The sequence below is a fragment of the Amyelois transitella genome, chromosome 4 (genome assembly GCF_032362555.1).
Source record: "Amyelois transitella isolate CPQ chromosome 4, ilAmyTran1.1, whole genome shotgun sequence".
NCBI classification, from domain to species: Eukaryota; Metazoa; Arthropoda; class Insecta; order Lepidoptera; family Pyralidae; genus Amyelois; species Amyelois transitella.
In genome coordinates, this window is record NC_083507.1 from 7,416,593 (window position 1) to 7,436,389 (window position 19,797).

Sequence of the window (19,797 nt, forward strand, 5' to 3'; positions counted from 1 at the left end):
ACGCATGATTAACTTAGTGGAAAGATGAACAAAGAAGAAGGCTTGCGAAGTTGTTGAAATTTGTTTATGCAAAGTTATTGTTTGTTGATCGCCCAATGTACCAGCTACCTTACGGTCGAATACTCAAACTTATTTAAGCAGCATGATGATTGTCTTTTTTGTAATTGGACATATCGCGGTTAAAATAAATTGGATCAATCGAGCTATTGGGTTAAAAAAAATCCGTTTCAATATTCAATCAACAGATATCAAAATCTAATTAGGGTACTTGTTGTCAAGCGGCGGAGGCTTGGAGATATCTTCGCAATTCCTCTTGTGTGTCGAAGATCATGACCGGGAACGGCGAGCCGGGCACGTGGCGGCCTGCCCATCGGACCTCCACGCGGTAGTCGCCGGGTTCGGTGGGCGAAAACTGGTGACAACAGATGCAATTGAGTTACAGTTACTTTATTATTTATTTTAAAACGTCGTATGCAATTACGAGTGTGGTAGGTAACGGCGGATAGCGGCAATCGTGTCGGCGGTCGAAGGGTTACCGCAGAATAAAAGGTGTGATGCGCCAGTTGATGATGACTTACAAAAAGTATACTTCTTTCAGCATTCAGTATTCAGTCCACTTAATGAAGCAATCATGCCCGCCTACTTAGGTAAAACTTGATGCGGGTCTGGTCAAAATCTGGCCTTAAAGCGTTTGATTTGAGTGCAACACGCAAGGATGAGAGATAATGACCTAAAAGGGCAGTATTTTTAATTGTTCTTATTACGTAGCAATTTATATTATAAAAATAAAATTTATCATCAAATGGAATTATATCAGACACCTGTATCATAGAATTAAACTACCACCCAAATCGATAGGAGCATATTAATTTTATTGTTTCGTACAATTAGATAACAATCATGATGAATGGGGAACAATTGGGGAGATATCGTAAATTATTTTCATATCTGATTTCAAGCATTGAAGTTGTTTTCAATATTTATTTGATAAGAATAATCTTTTAATCAGGTGCGATGGTGACTGGTACGTACTAATTTGAGTGTTCATAAGGTATTTAAATATAATTTTATTAATATTACCAGACTACTCTTTGGTTGGATGACTGTTGTTAATTTGGTGAAAAAAAAATTTTACAAAATGTCCACATAATTTTCGATAGTAAAAAAATAATATTTATATTCATTTTGTACTTTAATAGTAAAGTATTTACATATAGTCCGTCTTTATCCTTTGCGGGGTTGACAGAGCCAACTGTCTCGAAAAGACTAAAAGCCACGTTCAACTGCATGACAAAAATTAAATTAAATAGTGACAGGTTGCTAACCTACAAAAGGAATCTTAAGCTTGGAAGCTTATCCCTTAGTAGCCTTATACGAGATCCATGGGAACGATATGAAGTGGTTCTTTTCGCTGTAAACTCAACACAAACGGTGCGGCAACGGTTTTGTTTGCCCTATCTTCAGTGGGAGGCTTGCGCCGGATATACCCCTGTGCATTATCAATTGAGGGCGTTCCGACCTTTACGTAATGACGTCATCATTTCCTTCCATAGTATGGTCCTTGAACTACTGGTTCTCCCTCTGGATTACAACTCGGCACCCTTTGGTCCTCGCACTCGCACTGTAAACTGACCTGCCTCAGCGCCTCTAGTGTTGCGTAGGAATCGTGACTAAAATTTTTCTTTGAAAGACTCCTATACAATGTGATGTTAGCATTTACCTTGCAAAGTATAGTCCTGTCCTTCTGGTTTTCCCTTTGCATCTCAACGCGGAAGGCGCCCTTCGGTCCGCGCACTCGCACTGTCAACTGTCCTGCGCCGGCGCCCTTCGTGTCGCATAAGAACCGTGACTGGAATGTCGCCAACACGCCTGGCTCCACACCCGGTCCGTACACACGAACCTGAGATACGATATATATTAATGTTATTAACTACACATATAATCACATTTCGATGCTCGGTGACTTCTGGCATACAAAATAGGAAGGAGAGGAAGAGTTCTTGAAAGTGGCCACGTCAAAGCACTTACAGTTAGTTTACCATAAGTACAAAATGACATTGAATAAGCTTTTGTCTTCCCTATCTCACACTAGAATCAACTAGAAAACGAAAAGAAAGAGATAGAGGGTACAAATCTAGGTCATCTCACTCTTTAGTAACTGGCTCATTAAAAGTAAATTAAAAAAAATCGTAACAGCTTTCAAAAATCGAACTTACCTTAGAAGGGTCAGGCGCGCCGGCCACTTTGAGTATGAACGGCGATCCTGGCACATGTTCTCCAGCAAACTGTATGCTGAGCACGTGTCGGCCCGCCTCCGCAGGCTTTACGTTGAGTGTGAATGTGCCGTCACCGTGCTCGTATAGTTCGCAGTACGCGACCTGTAGGTGATTAAGTGTTGTAAGTATAATTACCTACACAATTATGTGACTAGTTGTAAGGAAGTCTGCTTTGAAGTTAAATATTGGCAGTCAATGCCACTTTCTCGTATTTTAGCGCATATCCAATTTCATTCTCAGTTATAAATAAAAAGCATATTTGCTGCTGTTTAAATTGATTTTTAGTTGTTTGTACTTTCCCAACATGCGTTACGTAGAAAGTGTGCAACACCATTTGAAAAAACGTTATAGGTAATATCAACCAATCAACGACTTACATCATTGTTTTCTTGTTATTTTTTTCCTTAACTATGTTGATTACCTGATACGGATTCAACTACGTCTAAAAAAAATACAACTACGTTACCTTGTTAGGTCCGGTGCAGTGCGCCGTAAGCTCGCCGGGTCCGGCGCGTCGGGTGTCGATCCACGAACGGATCTCATGCCCGACGATGCCGGACACGAGCCCGGTGCCGGAGCAGACCACGCGGGAAGCGTCGCCGCTCTCGCCGCCCGGCGACACGTTCACTGTTAGAGGGCAGCCTGAGGAGAAGAAAGTCAAATTAGTGATTGATTGATCATTTTGTCTTTCATATAACTAAAAATTATTTGAGTGACTTGCCTCCTTATTCGCGGACGTTGCACAGATATATTTCTTATCAACTCTTACATTGTGATAAGTGTAGGTACTATGGTAACGTTTAAACAGTGTTAGACAAATAGTCAAGAATGCAGATACTTAAGTCGTTGCAAATTATTCTCACAAATCCTATGCAATAATTTAAATGACTGACAGACATTGGACATTATTGATTCGGCTCGAAGGACCCATAGACAAGAGTATATAGAGCCAAGGCAGCTTGAATGAAACTCAGACTCCCGGAACGAAGACATTTACTCAAATCTCAATCTCAATTATATGCTTGTACAGAAATCAAAACCATATCGCGTTTCAATATGGGATAACGTCATCTATGATTATAAAAGTAAACTAAACATATGTTTAAACCAAAATTAGACAAGGAATGGTAGCTTAAAACTGTTTAAGCATAAAATGTTTTAATGGAAATAGTACGTAAAAAATCCAAATCAGGGTGATAATAATTGAAACGTAAAATATTAATGTGCGAAACTCACCCTTGACGAGTCGACCAGCCCACATGACCCTAAGCTGGTGGTCGCCAGGTCTTCGCGGGGTATACGTTGCCCGCCACAGCCCCGGCCCGGCGGCCGCTAACGCCACCGGGACCGTCTCCCCGTCCGGGGTAGACAGCGACGCTTCGGGAGCGCCGGGACCTGCTGCGCTTCCGTCTGGAAATTTAATTTATAATTAACACTAAAGTTTAACTTTTACGTGTTTCAGGAGATCTAAGTGGGTGAAGTAAGTTGATTTGAATAAAAACAAAACAAAAATCAAACAGATGAAATGTTACACAGTTAAGCAAGGAAGGATGGTGTGTAACAATACAAATAAGATAGGTGTGATCAATAGCTAAATACAAACGGAGAAGACAGCCGGTATATGAGCACAGACGAGGGCCAATCCACGTCTAGCTAAAGCCACGCTGGTCCGCTGATTCTAGCGCAGCCAATACCGCTTTGCAAGGAGCTCCCCACTCTTAGTTACTATTTCTAGCATAGAAAGACTGTTTGTGTAAGAGGCACAGTGTGAGCTGATCCGCGTTCAGCTAATATCAGCAGTTCCTGGCGCGGCTAGTAACGCTCTACGGGGAGCTCCCCCTACCTGACGCCATTGTATATCCTCCACATAGTCACAAGTGAGGGCTTAAATAACACTACAGATGGCTTACCGATGGTGAAGACAGCCGGTGTATGAGGTGCTGCATGAGCCAATCCACGTCCAGCCAATGCCACTCGGTCAGCAGTTCCTGGTGCAGCTAGTAACGCTCTGCGAGGAGCTCCCCCCACCAGGGCGCCGTTATACGTTAGTTCTAGTTCATGCTCGCCAGCGCCGGCGCCCTCGCCAGATAGGGTAACTACTGCGCGGCCGGATACAGTTTCCACACCTGGAAAAATATAATTAATAATGGCATGTTAATACGGTCTACTGGAAGCATTTTCTTTTAAGTCTAATTATCCTGTACTAGGTTCAGTTTTCTTCAGTGGCCGTAGAATGGACGACAAAAACATAAATTGGTAATTTCGCTAGCAACACTTTACGAGTCGTAAAGGACACTTACGTTGATGGCGTCCAGCCAACAGACACTCCAGCGATCCTGGTCCGGCGTTGCTGGTGTCCAGTACTAATTTGGAGGGAGCTCGTACACGCCCCGCGTTGTCTGCGCCCCAACCGCCCACTGGCATTATAGCTGAGGTATCTATAACCTGCCAAATTAAAAAAAGATATATATATTAAGAAAGAATAGCTAGCCAGCTACTGCGTGAGTACGTGTACATTGCGGAGTGTTTTTGTTGTAATTACATAAATAGCAAATACCTACGTTTGACAGAATTTTTATCTCGTAAGTCAGTACCCGTTTTTTCCCACCCACTGTCTTTAACTTTTATGACTAACACCCTGTGTCCACTTAGAACCAACTTGTCCATGGTCCACCAAGATCTAAATCTTGGTTATAAGTAGACACAGGGTGTTAGATAAGAATGAAAGCGCTAAAAGAGCAAAGAGAATGATGATGGAGAATAAATACAGAGGGAACAAAAACCAACATAATACAGGGACAGGGGAAAGTTAAGCACGCTTTATACCTACGTATTTTGTAAACTTACCTTCACGGAGAATGGACTTCCAGGAAGAGGTCCGCTGCTGGTGAATATCCTGACTTCATACAAGCCCACGACTAAAGGAATATAGGCGCATAGCCACTCCCGAGGCGCACCTGCGACTACTCTACATTCTAATAGACCGGAATCTGTTGAGTCTTCTTTGCCGTCGGTTAGCCTTTCAACCTGGGGAAAAATATTGAAACTAAAATTTTATCAAATGTAGAATGAAGCTTTAAGCTTTTTTATATTAAGTTTAGTATGTATTGTTTACATGGTGATGACTGTACTAATGGTGGATCTGAATATGTCTGTTTTTATAATCACAATGAATTAACAGTTGCATTTTAAGCAGAAGCCGTTTTAGTATATTCGTTTCATAAATAAAATTAGGAAAAGATGTTCAGCTCGTCTTCTTTCTCTAGCGTTAATCCCGGCTACATTCTCACCTTTCTGAAGAAGACCCGTGGTACGTCTTTTGACTATAATCCTCGATTGGGTTATTCAGGTTTTTACACAAAGACATTCAGCTCGTCTGCGGGGTATATACCTGGACAGTGGGCGTGGCATCTTCATCGCAATGTATGGTGAAAGCGGCCTCTTTACCCACGTGCGCATGGACCAAACCCGTGCCAGCACATCGCGCCACGCTACTACTGCGAGTGTTCAGAACGCCTAGCGAAACTGGACTGCCTGCTACTGGGGCACCTGAGAAGAAAATACTAAATTGAAGGGATTCCTTGTGGTATATAAATTTTTCTTCGGTTTTCTTTGCGTATATAACTTCGAAATGTATAACTCAATCAAAAGAAAGGCTAACAAACTTGGGATTTTTTATTTAAGGTGATGAACCTATCGCCTAGAATAAAATTGATAGCCAGCACCATGTCACTCTTTGAATCTCAAATCCATATCAAGCCCACAGCTGACGGTTACCTATCAATCTTTTCGAGACTGTTGGCTCTGTATGTCCACCGTAAGGTAAGTGTCGGGACGAGCAGCGAGGAAGACGAGGGGTTGCATCAGTGCCTAGCCAGGCACTTGGAAAATCGATCCTTTAGGAGCCGCGCGGGTCCATAAAATATTTTACCTACTTATATTTTCGTTTCGAACCAACACATTTTATAGATAACAGTCCACTTTTAATTAGAGAATCTTCCGGATACCTGGATAGGAAAAGTAGGCTGAGTCAAGACATAAGTGGTTTCTTGGCAAGGTAATATTTATAAAGTGGTACGCTATCTCTAACTACCCACATTATTTAAAATACCGTTTTACAAGCGGTACAACGGTAACTTCGCGTTTGAATTTGATTAGGAGCAACAAAGATTCATATTATTTCACTCACCTCCGTAAGTAATATAAATGCGGTAATGCGCAGGCAAGGCAGGCCGCATGCGCACGCGATAAGAGCGGCCATCTTCTCTGATATCGACGGGTACTCGAACTCTCCTCTCTCCACCTCCCCCTCCATCGCCCATAGCCTCACAAACCACTTCTAATTCTCCCACACCAGCGTCTTTTGTTTCCACTGAAAGATAAAATTGGTCTAAACACTACTAAAAACTATAGGTACCAATTTCATAATAGGTTATATACTAATATAAAATAGCGATTGTTACTAAAAATATTAGTAAAAAAAACTTTTTAAAGTCAATAGGAAGTGCACAAAAGATATTTAAGTTTAACTAAAGAGTTTTTGCAAGGATTGAAGTAACCTTATTTACGTACTGTATGTTGGATCCAAAAAGATTTATTTGTAAGGCACGTTACTAACCAACTCACATAACACATGTTATTTGTGAACCTTACTTGATTTCCAGGTTATTACTTCTTTCTTTATATATTTGAAACAAAATCTTACCATTAAAGTTAATCGGCGTATTGGTGATGATATTGCCAGTGGGTAACCCTGACAGAATCACTCTATTAGGGTCGAATGACTCGCATGTGAACGGACTTCCTGATACTGGTTTGGAGAGGTGTAGTACTTCTGTTGAGTAAAAAAAAAAATATTTGTAAATAAGAATGGCAACTTTAAAAGCAAGATGATAAGAAATTTTTCTAATTAGATACGAGCGTTGGTAGTCGAATCGGTAAGGTGCCTGGTTAAAATGCGTGATGCGCAGAAGGGCACAGGTTCAAATGCCACCTCGGCCATATACCGATGACTATTTTCAAAGTTATGTATTATACATTAGTTTGAATACTAATCGATGCGCTTATGGTGAAGAAAAACATAGTGAGTAAACCTGCACATGGATCAAATACGGATAAGGTTCCCCTCTAAGGGTTGCGTGGTTCAGATGGGAGTCGCTTCGTGTAAAAAACTGATTCACCTAATCGAGGATCCATGGTCCAAGCCATACCCCAGGCTCCTCTTTAGAAAGGTGAGGATGCAACTGGGAATAAAGCCAGGAGTAAAAAGGAATTCTTGTTCATCTCTTTTTCTTCTCTTTTTTATTTAAATTTATTTTAGAAATATCGTTGAAGCGGTATAAACTTATTTGCACATATTTTCATTAACTAAGCTGTGGACGACTGTTTTCTCTATAGGAACATGTGAGAACAAATGATTTACCTATAGTGCTTTGGCCCACTTCAGTAATGGTATACTCCGCTTGTAACAGGCCAGATTTGGTTTGATAGCAACGCACGGGCAATGCCCTGGAACCAGGACCGGAGACCACTACGTCGAATTCTCTCGCGGGCCGCCCAAGTGTGTCGATACTGAACGAGGCTACACGACCGACTTGAGCCTGGTAGAGGCCGAGGCCTGATGCCGAGACCTGTAGGAAAAGATCACAAATAAGTTTGCCTGCTCACAAGTGTTGTTGTAGAATTAACAACCTGATCACTACGAGCAATTGTTGATTAAATTCAACTTGGAAAAAATATTTTCACCACTAAGCTTCAAAAGGGGAACATGACTTAACTTTTCCGTGCCCGCCTTTTTATACTAATTGGCCCAATTCGATAGAGATGATGATTTTACATAGAGTACTTTCAAGTATATAAGTGCTATAGTAAAGGAAAAACGGTCATTCGCTTCAGTCGTCTCCTGTGGTGAGCTAGCAGTTCGTCGACAAGGCGAGGCGGCGTGCCACACCAGCTCCTGGCGCCCTGCCTCACAGAGTGAGACACCCTAGCATCGCACTGTAGACACTCGCCTCTTGTCCATGGTGAGCTGGCAGCACGTCCACCAGCAGCGGCTGCCTGTGCAGCGGCGTGGCGCTCCACAGCAAGGCGAGGCGGTGCGGCGCGGCGCGGGCGGGGTGCCACACCAGCTCCTGGCGCCCCCCGCCGCGTCTGCGCACGGAGTGGGGCACGCTAGCGCCGCCGCACCACACGCGGGCGGATAACCGCCCAGCTCCGGCACCGGTCGTGCTCACTAAAAAGAAAAAAAAACATTCGAATGCAGTTGTTCTTAATTTAAAGGTATAACTCGGTTCAGAAGTAATTGCAGTAAGTAAAAAAAATATAGTTTCTATGTAAATATACGCAGAGTCAAATCTTGTCAAATGAGTAATAGTGACATGTACACTTAGTCTGTAAAACGTTATTTGAAATAAAGAAATAAAAATTTTTGCTCAAGTTCGCTTTACAATACATACCTGTCTCCCATTGGAGTAGGCGTATACATACATACATAAAGTCACGTCCATATCAGACAAAGCCAACAGTCTCGAAAGCAGATAAGAGACTGAAAGGCCACGTTTAGGTGTATGGCTTCATGATTGAATTGAGATTCAAATTTTATATATATATACGGGACAAATTGAGTGGTTCTAATCTAAAGTGCCGGAAACGACTAATACTTTGCCTGCAAAATCCTCAATAATGTTGTCCTTACCTGTCAAAACCGCAGGTTTATGTGCCACTGCCTCTCCAATAGACAGAACTTTCACGGCTGAAGCGTCCAGGGCCTCTACTTCAGCGACTGGTCCTCTGGAACTGCGCACCAAATATCTGCCCACTCTAGTAGCCGGGAAGGTCAATAGACCGGTGTCCTCTAAATGTGCTTCGGGTATGCGTACTCCAGTTGGTGATATGACTTCTACGTCGGATAGTGTCTCGTCCAACTCCACTGTGGCGACGCCCCCTGGAAAAGTAAAACGATATTTCGAAATTAAAGATGAAAGTAACTCTATTTTCACATGGACATTATCGATAACGATCTCTTTAAATATTAATAAATATTATGTCAATATTATTTACCTATTTGTACATAAGTGTGAGGCTCGCTGACTCTGCAGACGAAGGGGCTTCCTGGCACCGCTTGCTCGTTGAACGTGACAGACACTCGGTGTGGCTCGCGTGATACCGGCACAAATGTCACGTCGTATAGACCACGGGCTACGGCTACCACCTGAGAACATAGATTTAGTTACTTCATCTAATGTTAATGCTCTGACGGTGGCAAATGCTCGAATCCAATGCATAATAGGAAAACTTCTTAGGAAGAACGCAACCAGCATAAATGACAAGAGAATGATATGAATGCGTACTCAATTTCAGTAGCGTCCGCACAAGGAGAAAGTGTGGACGCTGTTCTTAACAACAACGCTGTACTTTTTGTCTACCCTATTGTACTACAGTTATTAAAAGAACCATTATAAGCTCACCTCCGCTTTAACCGTGGTAGACGGAGTGGACACTACTAGTTCCAGGGTGCCTTCACCGGCACCAGCAGCATCTACGCTGAACGTCACTGGCTTTCCAACTTCGACACCACGCTCTTCGTCCACACCATCGTCCAAACTGAGGCCTTCTAGTGTGCCTTCTAATTCTGAAATGGAAATATTTGATGTTAGAACCCTGAGTATAAGGATAAAACTTATTCCAACATAACAGAGGCCTCTTCCGCCACGTTTGTTAGTCGTCTTTAAATTTCCAAATAATCAACTTTTGAGAATGTGCAGATTGATGAAGAAAATACGTTGACTGTGGTGGCCGCCAATTCAAGAGTTTACATAAAAATATGTTTCATACCTCTCGGCCCAAGTATGGTGACTCTCACTCATACCATATCATACACGTTGCAAGTGAACGGCGAGCCGGGCACATGGCGACCGGCACAAGTCACTCGTATGTCGTGACGGCTGACCATTTCCATATTATATGGGAAGAAATTTGTGTAATATACCTCCAGGCCCAAGTCCAGTAACTCTGACTCGTCGCACATCATACACGTTGCAAGTGAACGGAGAGCCTGGCACGTGGCGACCGGCACAAATCACTTGCACGCTGTGACGTCCGACTGCTTCGGGGGTGTAAGTGGCTGTATATCTTCCTTCCCCAGTGGACGTCACACGAGTACGAACGTTGCTGCCGCCAGGTCCAGAGACGTATACTGTAGGTTCGCCAGCTAGAAGAAAAAGGCACTTTGATAAATACTAATATATAACAGATAATCTTTAATAAAACACTTGAGAACAAATTAGACCTGTAAAGAGCACTTTAAACAAATTCTACCGTTATTTGCGCTCAGGAAACGCTAATAAATGTAATGTTTCATGTCCACAAGTGACACCTTGTATTCAATATTGAGAAACAACAAAACATACATTTATTAACGAGATTAAAACCGTTACAAATTGAAATAGATAAACACCTAATGTATTCTTAATATTTAATTTTATAACAAATGGCATTGAGATCACAATGTTCGAAATAGGGTAATAGAGACAAAAAGTGTAAGAATTTATTTTTAAATTCCAAGTAGCAAATAAACTAGCTATACTTTTGATCAGAAGCAATAAAACGTACAAATAGAAACAATGCGTCGACGCCGCGAACACTTGATGCAATGCATGCACATCGGCAGACTATACATCGAACTACTATTCTTAGATGTCAACAAAATACTAATAGCAAGAGATTTATAAACACACGTCTCTGTTATTATATACACTAATGATCGTTTATAAACAATTATGATTATAGGAGCGTTAGATAGGTAGGATAAAATTTTATGAATCCAGCATGTTGAGTTTACAGATACATTTAATTATCAAGGTTAGTAAATTAAATTACTTTAAATGTCGTAGACCAGAACACTGTTTTACTCCTTGTGAAAAGATTTATCAGACTTAGTGGTGACCGCTAACCAGAAATAAGTTAGTTTATACACATATAAACCTTTATTTAATATTCTAATCTTAAAAATATCCAAGAATAACTTGATTGATTTTAAAATCTGCGCGGGAATAGAAAACGCAAGTCGTTCGATCGACAAAATTACAAATGTCATGTTATGTGGCAGGCACACTCACTATGAAATCCAGTGAGGTGTATCTCGGCGGGTTCAGCCCTAGACGCCGAGCTCAGCCCCGGGCCGTGAGCACGGGCGTCGCCCGAGTGCGGGGGCGCCGATACCGGGCACACGAACGGCGACCCGGGGACCGTGTGCCCGTTGAAGCGAACTGACAGCATGTGTGGGGCCGGCTCCACTGGCTTGAAGTTTACCTGCAACGATTTTGATTGAAGAACGATGGCTATTAAAAAAAAATTTAGGTACCTACGTAGATCGAAAATATATACTTTTTGTTTATGGCCAGTTTCCACTTTGAAGTTTGTTCTCTCAGTCTATTAGAAAATTGTGAGCAGACTCAAATAAACATCTTATTTATCATAGGGAGATAGAACAAACCTTGAATCTTGCATTTCCTTCACTTTGTACGTAGTTTGGCACGTTTCTCCCATTGACTGCGACTATAATTTCTAGATTGCCAGCACCTAAAAATAAAATCAAATTATAAATAAATGTTCTTCATGTATGACACGGCATTTGATATAAACTAGTTACGTTTTTCACCTGTCATGGCAAAGAGAACGGATATGCGCTACTGCATACTATTAGCCAATTACAATTCTGTTCAAGTTATTTCTTTTTACCTTAGATAACTTTTTTATTAACAAACTGTAATTATTTCCTTTGCACTGCGGGCAAACCCGAATGTGTCAGCTAGATTAATAAATTTAACTACGTACCCGCATGAGAAGCATTGATAGTGAAGGACACTGGCCGCCCCACCACACCGGGAGATATGTCGGTGACGGCCACGCGACCAGCACTGTACGCTTTCACCAGGAACGGGCTGCCTTCCACATGCCCGCCCATGGCGCCGGCTCGAACCTGTTACATGCAAACATGACGAGATTTAAAAAAGAAGGGATAAGGATTTTTTTCGGTAATTCTTATAAGCTTGTAATACAGTCGCACTGAGTTTGTATTTTAATAGTTCACAAAAAAATTGTTTTTTTAAACTATAACACCATTGTTTACTTTGGTGCCTAGCCTACCTACACTTGCCGCAACTTGAAAGACGATGCAGCCTGTGACAAAGTCGTAAAACCATTAAAGTGACAAGTCACGTCTAAAGTAGTAACGATTTGTCAAACTAACCTCTATGCTATGATCTCCGACATCGACCGGCACGAAAGAGATGGTATATCGCTTGCTAGCTTCATTTTCTCCCACTGTTTCTTCAGCTGATACCTGCAAAAATATAACAGAAACATTGAATTGATCTTTAACACTCTTGCGAGTATAACTTCATGTCAATGCTATTGCGTTTTCCCCTGCCTGGGGAAAAACCCGGTGTTTGCCTGTGACCACCAACCTGGATTTGGTTAATCGGGTTTTTGCTGAACAGTAGCACTCCTACCCCCATAACAGGTGGATTGTAACTAACTCATGTTTAATCATGGTCAACTTTGCAAAGTATTTTACATCTACAACTAAATTGGCCCTAGAAACTCTACGTGTGTGGACGAGGACCAGAAGTAAGTTAAAAGTGTAAAGGTCCTTTTAACTCATGAGAACTTTGTCGAGGGACTAGCTTAATACTGGGCTGGGACCAACACATGGCAAACAAATTTACGTACTAAACATACCTGTACAGGTACTGGTCTTCGAGCTGGACCTAGCACTTCCACGTGAGGGGACGTGGGCGAGTCTACGCTGAAGGTGTAAGGATCACCCACGGACACTTTGTCTGGAGACTCGCTTGATCCTGCGCCGATTACCCGCGCTGGGGCCGACACATGGCAAACGAAGGGGCTGCCTGTAATATTGTTTATCCTATTTATGGAATATGTTAATATATGTATATTAACATAGTTTATCCCAAGCAGGTAGGCGTTACCTGTTAGACTTTTTGTAAATCAGTGTAATATCCAAGTTTCTTACCTGGCACATGGTCTCCATTGAACCGTAGCTCTACCGTGTGCGGTCGCGGGTCTCTGGGAGTGAAGCTGATGGCGTATGTGTGAGCTCCTTGCGCAGCCGCTGCTGTGGGCACTCGCCCACCATTCACGGTCACCTCTAGATTACCAGGCCCCGCGGCCATCGTCTCAACTGGGTGAAAAATAAGTTTTTAAATTAATATATTATACGCACGATAATTTGTATAAGTATTTTAAATAGGTGGTTGAAGAATAAGAAGGAAATAATTGCTTTAAGCACTCATTTTTCTTTTTCTCAAAAAAAACATTATGGTATATTTGCCGTGTGGTTCCCGGCACCAATACAAAAAAGAATAGGACCACTCCATTTCTTTCCCATGGATGTCGTAAAAGGCGACTAAGGGATAGGCTTACAAACTTGGGATTCTTCTTTTAGGGGGTGTGCTAGCAACCTTTCACTATTTGAATCTCAATTCTAATATTAAGCCATATAGCTGAACGTGGCCTTTCAGTCTTTTCAAGACTGTTGGCTCTGTCTACCCCGTAAGGGATATAGACGTGATGATATGTATGTATATTTACCTAGAAAAGTTACGGGCTTGCCAACTGTTCCATGTGCCACGTCTTTGACTCTGATGGCGGTTACATCATAAACCTATGAAACAAAAAATTATTTCATTTTCACAATAAGACAAAATACTTTAGTGCCACTTTCATAACCTTATTTTAAAACAATATTGAAATACCTTCAGATGGAACGGGCTAGCTGGAATGGGGACTGAGTCGACAAGCACGTTGAGGCGATGCTCGCCGACTGCCCGCGGCACAAACTCTGCGCGGAAGACTCCCGCGCCCGCCGACGACACCGCCGCCGGCACGGACGCGCCGTTGGGACCTGCCACCGCGCAACGCTCAGCTCAACGCTACGCCCTAACCCCCACTATCTAACTAGCCTCCTGACCTCCTAATGTGATTGACCAATTCTATTTTTTAATTTTTCTCCCATTTTTTTTTTGTCTTTTCTGGCAGTAATATAATTACTGAACTTTAAAAATGATGTTAGAAGTTAAGGCGAAGCGGATGAGCGAGCTTATTGATACATGAATGTTATATGGAGTCATGTTATTTTTAAAACCCATAGTAGATTTATCCATACGCATTGAATTTATCATCTCGAATCTGAACCTTAAAATTAAATCTTATGGCTAAAAGGTAAATACAGTATCTAAAAGCAAAGTTAGGAGATTAGTGATATCAAATTGTAAGCACGTTAAGAGGTGGATTGTTAGTACCGCTAAGCAGATAGATGGTTAAAAACGATTATTTGGATGCTTATATCTCTAAATTTATCTTGTGACACTTTCTGTTCTACATTTACTACTGGCACATTCATAAGTGCTTTTTCATTTCAATTTGTGATCAAATCAAATATTTTCTAATATCTATGCCCTCGCATATCACCCTGGAAAGAGACAAATACAGTTGTTGTACTAAGAAACACTGCTAGCTTGCTACTAAAAGCACAGTTACATATCCACCTCCTAAAGATTCATATATACTAAACAAATTATATTTAGGTAGGCGCCTATTGAATAATATAGGTATTATTAATTAATACAGGGTGTATCGCGCATATCCTTTATCCATACATTTGCTATTTGGTGCTCTATTTTATCTGTATCTCTGTAATCGAAAATCATACATTTGAGCAGGAGCTTGTCCACATAGTTAAAGATGAGTTCCGCCCATGGCTCCTGTGTATATACATACACATATAGGGAAGGCTAAGACTATTTCTTTCCACTTGCCCCCATTCCTGCAAAATTATTTTACTTCACACACATTAATTACTTTAAGTTCGTCGGTTTCGGGCGGGTATTCTTGTTCTGACCTTTCGCCAGAACGTCTCAGATTTGATAAAGATACCTTTGTTTCTCATGTATATTTTTAGAATTTTTTGGTCTTTCTTGGATAGTTTCTTTCTTTACAAAATAGAGCTATGGTTATTCAAATTGAGACCCCCTCGATGACGACAGGCCATGGATATTTCCTGAATTTCTTTTTAATTTTTTTAATATATTGCAAGCACTTACCCTCAACATTGACTTCGATCTGGTCCAGCGTGGCTGTGGGGTGGTGTAGCGTGAGTGCGGCAGGTTGGTGTAGCGGCGCGGGGCCCGGCACTGTGACGCGGGCGCCGCTGCCGGTCCCTTCGGATACCTCGATGACGAGGGGGCAGCCTGGGACGCGCATCTGTTATATATATATATTACATCAAGTTATGTATTTATTCATAATATAGTACATACATTAAGTACCAACACACTTTTATATTTATGAAAAAACATGAATGACTGTAAGATATTTATATACTTAGTAAATTCAATGCATTATTCCTTACAAATTTAGCAACTCACACTAACAAGACAAAACAGGACAGGCAGAATGAATTCACAAGAATAAGTCTGCACTAAACAGATCACATTGAGTCAGTTGTTTACACAGCTGATACCTAGTGTACTAATAATCCAGTTTGCTCTGATAACAGATGAAAATAGTGACCATAATTTTTATTCATTTTTAAATAAAAGAAGATAATTCAATTTGCACATATGCAGAGGTCATTCTCTCACCTCTTAAAAGTTTTTGAATGTCTTTTGGTGCAATGGTCGTATTTTCTATTTATTCTTGCTTTTTATATTTCAATCAACCAATTATTATTAATTTCTTTAATAAAATGAAAATAATAATTTTTTGTAATGTAGGAGTCTTTTTAAAATAAACCTAAAAAAGTAAATTATACACAAACTTTCATTACCTTATTGAATGATACATTGACAACATGATCACAAGCATCTGTTGGGGTGAAAGATACTGTGAAACGGGCATTTCCCTGTAAAAAAAGAACAACTGTAATAATTCTGCTGTCCTTTGTGAAATCCAATTATGATACTATGATAATTGGAATTTATACTATTTGGAATTAAAAATAAAAGCTACACGATTATCTTTACCTGTGGATGAACTTGGGTAGGTATATTGAGCCCTCTTGCGGCAACTGTGATCTCCAGGTTCCCTTCTCCAGCCTGAGCTGCATCAACAGCCAACTGCACAGGCACACCAACCCGGGCTGACGATCCTCCAGTCACACTGACTAGCTTCCCATCATAGGCTTTACAAATGAATGGGGTTTCCTAGGGACATTGTAAGAGATTATTTCTGGAGCAGCAGAAAAATGCATGAAAGTTGAATCAAGTTGTGAATGAAGTATAATTGGGGTAGGCCTACATAAATGTAACTTGATCAAATTGGAGATGTTTTGGCAAAAGGTCAGGTCAACCACCCAAAACCAAAAACCTATCATGAAGAGAGTTAAGATTATGGATGAAGTGAAAGAAGTATGCAGGGATTGTGGCAAGTGGAAAGATGTAGTCTCTGTCTATGCCTCGGGCAGAGGCATGTTTTTATGTAAGTATATTTTTAAAAATGAAAGAATCTTTTGAGAATATGGAATAAACTTAAAGAGGAGAAAACTATGACAATGATGTTGGATAAACTTTCCCGTTACTTAACACATTGCTTGTAGTTTGCATGACCGTACTTTGCTTTAGCTCCATATAATACATAAACTGAATTTGTAATCTACTTACCGGTACCGGCTGGTTGTTGTAATGGGCCGTGAGTGTATGAGGCCCAACGTGTCTTGGGACAAAGCTGGCTACTAGTCCCGTTATGATATCACCAGTTAATCTCACTGGAACTTCTCCCCGCGGTCCTCGGACTGTCACTGTAAGCTCACCGCCGCCAGAGCCTTCCACACGCACTGAACACGACGCAGTCTCATCCACCGGTATTAATTCTGAAGAAGAATATGAATACCTACGTTAAGTTTATTGCATTGTTTCAAACTGTTTCTAGTTTAGTTTTACTCTTTGTTTGTAAATAAGAAAAGTGTTGGCCACTGTCTCAGATAAAATGCGCTAAATAGGCATAATGTAATATACATTACATAAAATCATGCCGCTTTCCCGGAGGGGTAGGCGGAGACTACACTTTTCCACTTGCCGCAATCTCTGCATACTTCTGTTGTATCATTCACATTCATAAATGTTTACCTTTTGTAAACCTAAAGACAATGTCTTTTTTTTAAATGGGTATCATTTAAACTATCGCCAAGTTAATTAGTTTTGCATTTCTAAAATAATAAAGTTAAATGGTAAATTTGTCACCAAAATACAAAAATTCATCTTAAATCATCAAGTATCAAATATATCTTTTAAGTAGGTCTATTCTGAAAAATCTATTGCTGTTTCGCTTTTTATTATGACGTGATTCAGGTTAGTGATAGAAGAAAATACGCGATATGCTCGACATAATGCCGGAAAACGCTAAGTTGGCAACACTAAATAAAAACTGAAACAGTCAGAGTCAATGTCAAAGTCAAGTGTCAAGTAGAGCAAATAGTAATACCGAACTATCGACAGTTTGAATGTCGATAGCAGACCCAAGAAATCACCCTATGATATCGATAAGCCTATCGACAGTAATGCTGTCAAACCAGAACTCAAAAGCAGTAGATTTATTAACCTTTTAACCGCGCGAGTCGCATATATGCGACAAATATTGCCGTGCCCCTACCGCCCGTGTCGTATTTCTGCGACAGAGAATATCCATGATTTTTTCGTTCTATTATCGTCCTATTAACTTCGTGGTATAACTAAAACTATTATTGAATAGAGCTATTTATTACAACAATTACTTAAAATTATGTTTCATAGCTCTAAGCATTGAAAAAACTTAAACAAAAATAAGTAATTGGCAGCTCGGACTTTTCTTCGGTGTCTATCGCGCGTGTCGCATAAATATGACCATAGGGATGGGATACAATGCAATGCGCATTTTAAAAACAAAATAACAAACAGTTAAATAATCAGGTATAATGCATCATTTAGCATGAAATAAACAGTGTCATACGAAATAAAGTTAAATTAACAAGTATAACTTTAAACATAAGAATTATTAAAACGGTCGCTCCATTCGCTCTCACAAAGAATTAGTCAAAATAAGTTAGATTTCGGAAATTTTACTAATTTTCACTTAGAGATAAGCTTTCACCTTAAAGATGAATGATTGTGATACAAGAAGGCTGATTTTAAATAAAAACATAAAAAACTTTTTGACTTTTTTTTATCGATACAACGATTACTCCTCCTTATTTATTGTAGGTATTATTTTATCGATTTGTAGCGGCGCGCTAGGGGCACGACAATTGATATTTAGCCAAGCGCTTAAAAGGTTAATGTATTTATTTAATAAGTTTAGGTAAAAAGTTAGTCCAATTAAAAATTAAGTTTTATAGCTAGACTAAATTAAGTACATTTTACACACATGGTCAAAACCGTAAGGTACATAATAAGTATACTATGCAAAAAAAATATAATAATAAAAAAACACGTGCATTTACCGATTTGCGAAGTGTCAATAGTAACGCGTTGAGCAGGCGTTACGTGGAATACAAAAGGCGACGATGGTACTGGTTCTCCATTGAATTTAATGTCTACTCTATGCGGAGTGGCTGTTTCAGGCCTCCAAAACACTAAGCATCGTCCACCACCGACGACCTGTATTAAGATAGATAAAAGTAACTAGGTACCTAGTAATAGAATAGGAAAAGATTAAATGTTGAGGGTGAGGATGAATTTGTTTTTTTATCATCATCTTATATTTTTTATTAACATTATTACATAAATTTCGGCTGGGTGTTGATAGATAATAAGTCACCTAAAACTTTTTATGATAATTCAATACCTAGATTAAACCTTTGCAAATAATAAATCTAAATTAATTAAAATTTCTAGCTAGAAGAAAATAAAATATACCTGAACATGGTTGGGTACTTCTCCTTCATTGATAGAGATTTCCAACTGTCCTTCGCCAGCTGCACTTGCGTCCACTGAAATATTTTATTTTTTAGAAAATATCACCGTAAAATTTTAATAAACAACTAAAACTAAGTATATGGTCCAAAACAGATAAAATCTCCATTCCATATTAGGTAACCCCAAGTTAGTAGGTAGCAGTTTTATCTAGTTAACTCTAGTAAGCCATTTGTAATATTACAATGCGATGTGTATTTGGATAAGGTGAGTAGGTATAACCGCTTACATGTAAAGCTTAATCACTTACATAAGATTTCTTTAAAAATCAACAAAATTTAATTATTACTAATGAAATTTTACGCTGTCTGTATGTATACATGGCAAAAGTTAGCTCTTACTTTTCTATTCTTATATATACTATTCTTATAAAAAGAGGTATAAAGATAAGCTTTTTAAAATACCTCTGAATTGGCATTGCTGTCCCACGACGGCGTTGCCAACATCCGTGACTTTGATGAGGCTGGCGTCGTAAACCTTCGCGACCAACGGACCAGCAGCAAGCTTGTCATCGGCAATCGATACCTGTAGTAGAAAAAAGGATACAGACGTCA

The 19,797-nt window shown here is 40.2% G+C and overlaps 1 protein-coding gene across 1 annotated transcript in view; it reads right to left on the minus strand.

Annotated features, from left to right (window-relative positions):
• Positions 1-131: 131 nt before the first annotated feature.
• The window catches only part of LOC106136967 (filamin-A), a 79,512-nt gene continuing 59,846 nt past the window's right edge, over positions 132-19,797 (minus strand). Inside the window, exons 23-54 of the mRNA XM_013337674.2 lie at positions 19,648-19,768; positions 19,187-19,260; positions 18,772-18,928; positions 16,958-17,166; positions 16,322-16,501; positions 16,126-16,200; positions 15,401-15,560; positions 14,054-14,202; positions 13,890-13,962; positions 13,312-13,479; positions 13,017-13,186; positions 12,526-12,618; positions 12,111-12,255; positions 11,770-11,855; positions 11,393-11,585; positions 10,264-10,485; positions 9,743-9,906; positions 9,336-9,486; positions 8,971-9,219; positions 8,288-8,508; positions 7,699-7,906; positions 6,982-7,110; positions 6,466-6,648; positions 5,668-5,825; positions 5,124-5,303; positions 4,577-4,721; positions 4,187-4,402; positions 3,513-3,686; positions 2,743-2,918; positions 2,217-2,378; positions 1,721-1,900; positions 132-412 (exon numbers count right to left, since the gene is read on the minus strand). Of these exons, the coding sequence (XP_013193128.2) occupies positions 275-412; positions 1,721-1,900; positions 2,217-2,378; positions 2,743-2,918; positions 3,513-3,686; positions 4,187-4,402; positions 4,577-4,721; positions 5,124-5,303; positions 5,668-5,825; positions 6,466-6,648; positions 6,982-7,110; positions 7,699-7,906; positions 8,288-8,508; positions 8,971-9,219; positions 9,336-9,486; positions 9,743-9,906; positions 10,264-10,485; positions 11,393-11,585; positions 11,770-11,855; positions 12,111-12,255; positions 12,526-12,618; positions 13,017-13,186; positions 13,312-13,479; positions 13,890-13,962; positions 14,054-14,202; positions 15,401-15,560; positions 16,126-16,200; positions 16,322-16,501; positions 16,958-17,166; positions 18,772-18,928; positions 19,187-19,260; positions 19,648-19,768 (5,109 nt within the window). The 3' untranslated portion in view covers positions 132-274. The remainder of the gene's footprint in view (positions 413-1,720; positions 1,901-2,216; positions 2,379-2,742; positions 2,919-3,512; positions 3,687-4,186; positions 4,403-4,576; positions 4,722-5,123; positions 5,304-5,667; positions 5,826-6,465; positions 6,649-6,981; positions 7,111-7,698; positions 7,907-8,287; positions 8,509-8,970; positions 9,220-9,335; positions 9,487-9,742; positions 9,907-10,263; positions 10,486-11,392; positions 11,586-11,769; positions 11,856-12,110; positions 12,256-12,525; positions 12,619-13,016; positions 13,187-13,311; positions 13,480-13,889; positions 13,963-14,053; positions 14,203-15,400; positions 15,561-16,125; positions 16,201-16,321; positions 16,502-16,957; positions 17,167-18,771; positions 18,929-19,186; positions 19,261-19,647; positions 19,769-19,797) is intronic.